The 10,331-nt window shown below is 37.4% G+C and overlaps 1 protein-coding gene and 1 non-coding gene across 3 annotated transcripts; both read right to left on the reverse strand.

Moving 5' to 3' along the window:
- Positions 1–3,689: 3,689 nt before the first annotated feature.
- Positions 3,690–8,200, reverse strand: LOC114350063 (ATP-dependent RNA helicase Rm62). 2 transcript variants are annotated; one of them, XM_028300712.1, is made up of 6 exons: positions 8,154–8,199; positions 7,883–7,954; positions 5,849–6,910; positions 5,421–5,659; positions 4,402–4,580; positions 3,690–4,157 (listed from the first exon to the last, which is right to left on the reverse strand). In XM_028300712.1, coding segments are annotated over exons 2-6 (1,668 nt in total). In that variant the 5' UTR covers positions 7,885–7,954; positions 8,154–8,199; the 3' UTR covers positions 3,690–3,971. The 2 variants fall into 2 exon arrangements, 1 of the variants encoding a protein (XP_028156513.1); XR_003655671.1 differs by lacking the exon at positions 3,690–4,157 and adding an exon at positions 4,788–5,302 and having other exon boundaries at positions 4,492–4,580; positions 8,154–8,200.
- On the reverse strand, positions 4,235–4,369 carry LOC114350076 (small nucleolar RNA SNORA57). Its single transcript, XR_003655673.1, has one exon. It is a non-coding gene; the product is annotated as a small nucleolar RNA SNORA57 (small nucleolar RNA).
- Positions 8,201–10,331: the final 2,131 nt, after the last annotated feature.

The raw sequence follows: 10,331 nt of genomic DNA on the forward strand, positions 1-10,331 counted from the left end.
ATTTGTTTAACTTCTAATTTGGTTAGTGAATTGGCTATTTCGAAGAATTTACAAGGAGATTTAAATCAGAAGATAGCAATACTACAGTTCACACTAAAAAGAGAGGTAGGGCCGCAGAGAGCGAGATAGATATAAGTAGGTATTTGACTCAAGTTTTTGTTCCAACTCTGCCCTCCATTTTTACCTTTAGCTTCATGGTCACCATGGCTGCTGCATCAAGCAAAAGTCACTATCATTTCTTCTTCTTCATCTTCTTCTTTGTTCTTGGCAATACTCGTCGAGGCCGACTTGATTTGTGCCAGTCACTATCATTTTTCAAAATACACAAAAGCGCGTTCATGTTAGCGTTCATGTCGCTACAAAAATTACAATCCATTGCAACAATGAGGGCTATTGTTTTAGCGCTCACCAGTTGGCGCCACCAGAGTAAGGTCCTGTCACTTGCTAGTAGCGAAGACAGTGGCGCCAGCTGGTGAGCCCGAAAGTGGTAGGAGGACTATCGCATTTGCACTCATCAAGATGGCGCCACTGTAGAGTAAGGTCCTGTCAATCGCCAGGGGTGCCAACTGTTAGGTAAAAAAACGATAGCCCTCATTGCAATCTCTTGTTTATTTTGTCCTATGTATTACTTTTCTCTATGATTTTGTCGTTGGTGGAAAACAGAGAGAGTGGAAAACGCATCATGTCATCATGTCCAATCGTAGTGTCCAACATTTTTTATGCCTTTTTCACGCCTTAAAAATATATTTAGAGTAGGTAACTTATTATTATTCTGTGGTAGGACTTAAATTATAAGAAATCTGAGCCCCGATTATTTTATTATTATTTATTATTTTAACGTCTACAATCCAGACACTCTTCTCGATTCTGCGATACCTGTGGGTCTCAGCTCTCTGGTGGGTCTAGACAAAGTGCAAATTTTAATCGCAAACCAGTCGAAAAGTGGTCGCAAAGCCAAAGCCCCTTTTTTGTATGGAGTTTTGACGGATTCGATTTTCGATTCGATCAAAAAGTGCGTTTTGTCTAGGGGGGCTTGATTGTTGACGTTAAAAATTACCGTAATCGGGGCCATTGAAGTAATATTACTACGTATAGAACAGACATCGCGAACAAAATATGTACAGTGCGGGATGCGGGGCGGGAATTTGATGGACAGCTGTCAGTCAAATCCATGACTATCAAGTTTCATAATTTATGGCGATAAAATCTGCACCAGAAAATGTCGTACTTCATTGATAGGATTGCGCGAATAGTGACGTTCCTGCGGTCGCCTCATCATAGAAATTGTGAAACGATTGTGAAAATAAACATATCGGCTAAATTGTGTTAAATTTTCATGGTGCTCAATAGCAAAAAGGTTCAGCTACAAACGTAGCAGTTGAAACATTCGAAATCACTTCGCTCTGCCGTTTTTTGGTGTTAGTTACTTCACTCTGTGATGCGATTTTAAAATTACAACTGGCGATTCCGAATTCACAACTGAGGGGACTGAGGCTAATCGTGTTACTTGTGCTACAAGTGCGTATGGGCTTCATACTGATNAAATTTCATGGTTCATGTTCAAAAAAACGATTCCTAAAAAGTAATGGTTCTGTTTCTTTAAATTAAAAACCATTAATTTATTTATTAATGCGTTAATTAAAGTCAATAATCGAAAAATATAGTTGATTTTTGTGATGTTTTTAATAACTAAGTATTCACTGCAATCGATTAATGAACTGCGGAAATAATCGATTTTATTATACAAGAAATACCCCAGCACTAAATCTATTCCGTTTCACACATTGCGTACATTAAATAAAAAATATTTTTACATCGTATTTAATTAAAATACAATGAATAGACTCAGATTTTACTATATATTTCAAGACAAGGTAGTTATTTTTTTTTATTATATTGCTAATAAAATACAAATATTTTTTCAAAAATATTCTGCATATGTAGTATGCGTAATATGGATAACCTTGAAGTGTCATACGGATCATCTTACGTGAAAAAGACTATAATTGAATTTCGGTCCGTGGACCTATTTACGTGCCAGAAACAGTCTAGTTGACATGTCTTCTCTAGTACGTAGTACATTATAACTCAATGATCGGGGCTCAGGTATTTTCATTATTGATTTTCATCTAAGAAACATTTTGATATGTCGCAAGCGGAAGGTCGTAGGTTTGAGTCCCGCCTTAGGAAGTTCGATTATTTCAAGTTGTTTATTTTAGAAAACGATAGCTGTATTATTACGCCAATGATAGGGATCATAAAAATAGGTATTGCCTAGTCTAGTGTAAATTAAATTATTAGTATTTATTAATCTGTTCATTCCCTGTCCCTCGATTGGCAGGTAGAGATGGGTTTCCACCCGGGTAAAAACCCACATGAGGGTAAAAACCCAATAAAAACCCGTTTCATTCCACCCGTGGGTGTTTACACCGGGTGAAAACAAATAATTTTATAATTATTTCAATTGGTATCTTTTCTTTATTTTTATTGAATTTTTCTCATTTAAGTTTATTGATTAATAAGTAATAAGTCAAATTTATCGTAAAATTGATCACGTTATGATGATGTGACCAATTATTTTATAAAATGGTGTTATTTCAAGAATCGTTGAACCGATTTAAAAGAAATTTAGTAGGAACACAATAATTTGTGATCATGGCAAGGACATGGAGGGGGGGATGCCAAAGATGCCAAACTCTCTCTTTGATGACATTACGGTATAAAGTTACAAATAACAACACCAACTACAAAGTACTTCTGCTTAAAAACTTGAAATCGACCGCCCTTCCGCCACTGTAACGCATTGTAACGTTTTTCAAGACCTCCTCTCCCCCCAGATTGCATTACGTAACACTAGAACGCCCCCTTAGCAACAAATACCACTTCTCACTTTAAAAAAACGCTATTTTTGTTTTCACCCGCCAGAATGGGTGATAATGGGTAAAAACCGGGTTTTTACCCAAATCACCCAGTTTAAACCCAATCGGGTGAAATGGGTTTTTACCCACTACCCATCTCTATTGGCAGGTGGAGCGGGAATGTTTTTTTTTCCATTCCTCGGTCTGAATGGGATTAAAAAAATCTCGCTCCTCCTACCCAATCCTTTTTCGTCCACTAGGAATAGGTAGGTACTAGGATCAGCCCGAACTCGGCTTATTCCACTATCCCCGTTGACGGTGATTGTCGACGGAAGTTCACTAATCCCCGTTAATGGGGATTAATGAACTTTTTAGTTCATAAATCCCGATTACGTTTCGATCCCCCAGGGGATCCCCGCGAACTCATCTGTTTATCAAGAATCCAAAAAGCAAAAGCTGGAGAAGTCGCCGTATAAACATGATGGACGTTAATGTTTTTTTTTCAATTCTTATGATTATGATGAACAGACGAGTTCACGGGATCCCCTGGGGGATCCCAGTGGACGAAAGGGAAAACCCGTCAACGGGGATTGTGAATGGGGAATAGTGGAAGCCTTTATAAAATCCAACTGCGACTATGGGTAAAGTAGGATCGATCTTAGGGTTTAAAATAGGTAAATGAAAAAAGCGAAGTTTCATTAAAGTAATTTTTATTAGAGAATATCTTATAGAGAACAGTGGAATGACGGTAATAAACAATAGAAATAATTTGAACGGACAATGCTACACAAACTGAAAAATCTACTAAGATAAAACACCCCTTTTTGTCAAGTGTGTAAAGATGAAAGTATGCTATCCACATACACGGACATTTACATTTGTTATGATATTTAGCTAATCCTCACTAGAAACACAGCTTAACAAATTATCACAGTGCAATAAAAAAATACTTAAATATCTTGTATTGGATAAGGCGCAAGAAACCTTCAAATAAATTAACTAACGACAAATCAATACATCCATACAATCAGAAACTACACTTTCACACAAAACAGTACTCCTATGAGGATTCGCTTCTAAATTAATTTAAACCTAGTTATCTGCTAAAATAATTTAATATTCATTGAACCGTTTATGACCGCCGCCACCACCGCCTCCTTGAGGCTTTCCCCTTCCGAAATTGCTTCCGCGCTTAAAGGTGCCGCCACCCCCGCGGCCGCCTCCGAAGCGGCTTCGGTTCCATCCGCCACCGCCGCCGCCGCAACGATCGGCCATTGTTTGCAGTTGAGGGCTCACCACCTTTGAAAAGAAAATAATATTGTAATATTTGGAAAAACGGTAAAAGAAATTAAGACAACAAATTGAACTCTTTAAAACACTGTCACAACATCTGAGGATGGGATCCAGACAAAAGAGTGTGGACACCGAAGGCATGTAGCTGTCATTAATGTACCTCATACTTGCATTCATGTCACGCTATGGAAAAACGTACCCATGCCAAAGGTATGAGGAAAATAAAAATATTAACTATAAAAAAACCAACCTGATTGGCCTCCACGAGTACTGATACGAGGTCTTTGGCTTGGCGAGAGTTTGAGGGCGTGAAAAAGGCATAAGATGTTCCTTTCGTTTTTGAGCGCCCAGTTCTGCCAATACGGTGAATGTAATCCTCGGATGAGTTGGGATAGTCAAAATTTATAACGTATTTGATACCATCCACATCTGAAAGAAACATGTTATTGTAATTCAAATCTACAAGTAAAGTGGAAACAGATTCAAAGCTTAGAACAGATTAAGATGAATAGGAAATCATACTTCGGATCTATTAGTAAAATCTGTTACAAACTTGGAAAATGTAGAAAGCATGATTATCTGAAACCTTAGAACCAATAGATACTTTATGCTGTAACTCATAGCCGTATTACTTACATGAATGAGTTACACAGAGATATCAAACAAATGTCAATATTTGCCTCTCACTCTCACGAACCCTGGAGTCTCATTACGGGCAGGGATAAAATTCTATATTACAATCTTTGCTTTTTCTCATTGCCCATTTGAAAACTCCATTATGGCCGAAACAGAAAACCCTTGACCTCTTGCCAAACATCAAACCGTGGTCAAGTTTTTCAACGATGCACTCCAGGACGATTTCTTATGATAATTTGATTGAATACAAAATTCAGTGCATCACCAGGTTTTCAACTTTCAAGTGTATCCGCGCTATCACGGACATACCATCAAGCTTCCGGCCTCGGGTCCAGTCCAGTGAAAGGCACATTTGAGGCACCGTAAAATGACGAGTTATTGCATTCTCAGTTAAAATACCACTGCATCAGACTAGTGTCTTTTTTATCTACAAATCCAGTGCAGTAATCCAATTAACTTGTCCGTCAATTTAGGACAGTAATCCCATAGAACACAATAACTTTCCGCCAGTGCCTCTGAAAGTATAAACAATTGCATAATAAGTATCACAAATAAAAAATAACTGAAGTTCATAAACACAGATCATAAGTTCTTTACAAACAGAAAAATGTTTTTTTATTAGCCAAGACTCACCAAGTCCTCTGGCTGCAACATCAGTTGCTACAAGAATGCTAGCTCTGCCTTGTTTGAACTGGTACAATGTTTCATCCCTCTCTTGCTGTGTTTTGTCTCCATGCATGCACACTGCAGGCCATCCATACCGTCTGATATTTCTGGTAATATTTTCTACTTTCCTCTTGGTCTCAACAAATATGATAGTTTTGGCACCTGGTTCTTGACTCTGGCCAATTTCTTGAAGCAAAACATTTAACCTGAAAATTGCAATGTGTTAGTAAAATAAATTAAGTAATATCAATTTCAAATAAAAAGATACTGTTCAGATCTTCTTAGAGGATAATTATTATTGGTATAATCAAAAATTACTTCATACTAAAAAATAAATCATCATTGTCTATTCTATAATAATTCTTAAATCTATAAATTAAAAAAGAGATACATACTTGTTTTCCTTCTCATGTTCCTGGCAAATATCTACAATCTGTAGAATATTGTGGTTAGCAGATAATTGAAGTGATCCAATGTTGATCTGAACATAATCTCCTAGGTAATCTTCAGCTAGTTTTCTCACTTCTTTGGGCCAGGTGGCAGACCACATGAGAGTTTGCCTGTCTGGGCGAATTTGGTCTATGATCTTTCTAATTTGAGGTTCGAAACCCATGTCCAACATGCGGTCAGCTTCGTCAAGAACTAAGTATGTGCAACGCTGGAGGTTGGTGGTTCCCTTTTCCAAGAAATCAATTAGTCTTCCAGGTGTTGCAATGACGATTTCTACACCTCTTTCTAAGTCACGCGCCTGCTCCCTCTTCGGTGCCCCACCAAATACGCAAGTATTGCGTACATATGATGCATTACCAAAATCGGTACACACTTGCTGTATTTGTTGCGCCAATTCTCTGGTTGGTGCAAGAACCAGCACAATAGGCCCATCTCCGCGCCGGATTGGTTGCTGGTTGTTGATGTGAACAATGGCAGGTAGAATGTAAGCCAAAGTCTTACCAGAACCAGTCTGGGCAATTCCGACTAAGTTCTTCCCTGACATGGCAATAGGCCAGCCTTGTGCCTGAATAGGAGTGGGTTCTTTATAACCCATGCTTTTGATGCCATTCATGACGTAATCAGGGAAATTGCCTTCTTCAAATTGCTGAATAGGATTGGGGACTTCTACACCACTAACGGTGATTTCATGTTGATTTCTGTACCCTTCCACATCATAGGGTGATCTGTTGAGTACTGAAGGATGTGGATTATAAAAATTCTTGTTGAATGGTTGTAAGGTGAGGTCTTCCCAGTTGGGGCGGCGCATGTTCTGGCCTCCGGTGAACTCCTTCCTGCCCCCGCCGCCGTATCCGCCGCCACCGCCGCCGAAGCGGCCACCACCACCGCCACCCCCAAACTTCGAGCCTCCATTGCTAAATCTCGAAGAGCCATTGCTGCTCCCGAATTTACTACCACCGCCAAACTTGGAACCGCCGCTACCACGGCTATTATTCCAACTTCCAGACCTATGAACAAAAATTTCAACATCAAGTAAAATTCTAGAAACCTAAATCATCTATTACTTTCATGTTAATTTAAAATTAAATATTTTTATCATAAATTAATCAATATACTAAAGGTCATTCACAATCAATAACACGTGAGCGCGCGTTAACTCGCGGCATGGCAGCCGACAAATTATTATTAAATACATTGATAAGTAGGTAGGTATTTGTGAGCACGTGTACAACTGTAAATCAGACATGATACAAAACCGGCAAACGTAGACGACAGCTGCTAACGATTATATTGATGATTACAGAAAATACCCTTGACATTGAACAAAGAAAGTAATCTAATGTAACCTACACAGAAAAGCCCTAAATGGACACGTGCAAATCGGACAACACATCACCTGCAAACGTAGGCGACCGACTAAAGCGAAAAAAATCTTTCAAAAACTGTAGAAGTTAGGTAGTACCAAGGTAGTAGTTTCTTGTGCTATGTTGTTTGATGACCTAATTATTTGAGATCGCCTTTGTAGGCATAAAATAAGCTTCCCCTTTCTACCTACTGGCAGTTATTGGAATAGGTTGGGAAATAGACATTGATAAAACGTTTGCCGTAGTCGGGTAAAAATGCCACGGAGTTACGGCAGGCTAAGCAGACATTGACAACGCTAACTGCTCGACCTATAATTAACTACAGTTTGACGCCATTGCGCACGACTAAGTTGGTACGGTTAAAATCAATAACTACACTGCCCCACCTACTCTGATCATGAAGAAATTGATTTTCTTGATATATTAAAATCGCAGATGAATAAATCTTCTAGATATGTAGTTGTTGAACATGTTGGAAAATGAAATGGCTAGTTTTCCGACCTTTTAGACACGTAGGAAATTACCATGAATCACAATTTTACAACACAAGTACTAAAATGCAGACTAAAAATACAGATAGGAATGCAACTAGTAAATATTATAGTGTTTACTTACATAATTTTAGATGTAATTTAACTGGTCCAGGATAAGATGTAACAGGATTTTTATTTTCTAAGCAGGGCCGATCTGAAAGCAAAATGGACGTCACTATGTTTCCTCCCAACACTTTCTACTACACGGATAATACATTTGTGGAGAATTTTAACTAAAACATTGCACACTGTAGCGAAATGTATAATATTACACTTACAGGAAGTTTAAAATTTAACAAATATTACAAAAATTATAAATTTTAACCAATTAATTTTATGAGCACACGTCTCACCTTGACCACTGCTTGTGACAGAAAGAATGAGTTGAACGGGTACCGAATACTGAGCGAAATCAATGAGCGAAATCACAAATGATAAAATGAATGAGAACGAGGGAATGAAACAACTCTTCGTTGTCTATGTGTGTCTAATGTCGTTATAGGTGTACCAGAATCTAATGGCAAACAAAAATATTGGAAAAGTGTGTTTTTCACACAGTTATGGATTAGAGGTTTTTCATATGGCAATTGTCTATGGTTTAACTGTCACCTGTCAAAGAAAATTATGAAATCTGTCAGCCGCTGCAAAATTTTTGTAATCTCTTCTTGACTATTTGTTATTTTTCTGAAAAAGTCGAAAAAGTTCAAGCAAAGCATATTGTTTTCAATGTGAATTGTAAAATAAGGCATAATTCAAAGTCAATCTTTGATTCTAAAGCGCGTCGTCGAGTTGACAGTAAGTTGGACTGAAATGTTTTGATACATTTAGTTTATTACCCAACTGCGTCAGAAGGAGGGTTGGGTTTTTTTATATTATTCTTACTTAATAGCTGCTTTATCGGGGTTTTCAGGTATATCTCACAAATTGGTGCAGATATTATGACCATGTAAAGAAAATTGAAAAAGATTTCATCAAAGCAAGATTGAATAATGAAGAAGTTTCCAATTTTTTTCTTTTAAATAAACCTTGAAATAAATATAAGTAAAACTAATAATAATTGTAAAATAATCATGAAAATATCTCTACAAATAAATAAGTTACAGGGCCCTAAAGTTGCGCATAACTATTCACGCCATTTTGATCGGTGTATTCACGACAGTCATTCGGAGTACAAACAGTAAATCACCCCTGATCCAGCCAGTGCTGTTGACAGGTTATTTTTTTTAAATCTAGCAGTTTTTAATTTTTCAGCTAGGGTCACTCAAGATTCTTTCTTAGTAAAATTTTGTAACCTTTTTTTAAAATATCCCAGACCTGGCCATATACAAAAAGAACGGCACCGCCTATGTTTCAGTTCCACGCGAAAATATGTAGGTAATATAAATAATTTATTTCTCAGACATTTCTTGATCGATTTAAATAAAAACTTCACCGTCTTTTTAGTTTTGGTATATATTTTAATCCCATTCAGCGAAATATAGTGTTTTAACATCAGGAACTTCTCCATTGAAATGCTGGAAGAGCAATTTATTTACAGTACCTCTTTATCTTGATCATCTGTTTATTGAAAAACAAGAAATGCAAGTGGAGTTTTAAGAATCGTTTTCTAGTTCTGAATGAAGTGATAAGTTAGAAGTATGATGCATAATAAAATTAGTTACTTAAAGTAATATACGATTTATTCAATTTCCAAAACATTTACCTATGTTTAAAATCTGATGTCTAACAACATTCTTCATACACATACCTACCTAAAATGTATATTCGTACTTCATGTTCATTAATATTAAAGTAATAAAAGTAAAAAATTAAATAGTATCAAGATCGTTTATTCCAATTTCCCCAGTATTGCTCTCAACAAAGTTTATTTTCCCTATTTGCCATGAGATTCTGGTACATTATAGGTTCAGACACACATACATATACGTAGACAGAGAAACACACTTATCGACATGGAGGTATAGATGACCCACGCTGAACTGTCCCACCAAACTCAATGACAGGGGGGCGCTACCATCGGTCAACTATATGGTTTCCAACATGGCAAAAATCGGAACCAGCGATCCGGTATTGACGGTGGCGCCCCACTGTCAATGTCATGCATAGGACAGTTCAGTATTTTGGAACTATAGTTCCAATTTTTTTCATGTTGGAAACCATATAGTTGAACGATGGTAGCGCCCCCCTGTCATTGAGTTTGGCGGGACAGTTCACCGTGGGTCATCTATATTATTAGAAGTTCTAATATAGTTCCAAAATACTGAACTGTCCTATGCATGATATTGACAGTGGGGCGCCACCATCAATACCGGATCGCTGGTTCCGATTTTTGCCATGTTGGAAACCATAAAGTTGAACAATGGTAGCGCCCCCTCTGTCATTGAGTTTGGTGGGACAGTTCAGCGTGGGTCATCTATACCTCCATGCTTATCGAACATTAAAAAACCTTATGATTAGGCAATGTAAGCATTTTGCAAACTTTATTATTATGCATTAAATTTTATCATTTTTGCATACGGATTTGGGAAGAA

Source organism: Ostrinia furnacalis, unplaced genomic scaffold, assembly GCF_004193835.3.
Source record: "Ostrinia furnacalis isolate ACB-3 unplaced genomic scaffold, ASM419383v2 OfSCF0073, whole genome shotgun sequence".
In the NCBI taxonomy this organism is placed as follows: Eukaryota; Metazoa; Arthropoda; class Insecta; order Lepidoptera; family Crambidae; genus Ostrinia; species Ostrinia furnacalis.

Excerpts from the sequence above, each read along its gene's own strand:
- LOC114350063 (XM_028300712.1), bottom strand. Across the intron at positions 5,660-5,848 it reads GAACATGAGAAGGAAAACAA|GTTAAATGTTTTGCTTCAAG; the intron begins GTATGTATCTCT and ends TGCAATTTTCAG. Across the intron at positions 4,158-4,401 it reads TACTCGTGGAGGCCAATCAG|GTGGTGAGCCCTCAACTGCA; the intron begins GTTGGTTTTTTT and ends TTCTTTTCAAAG.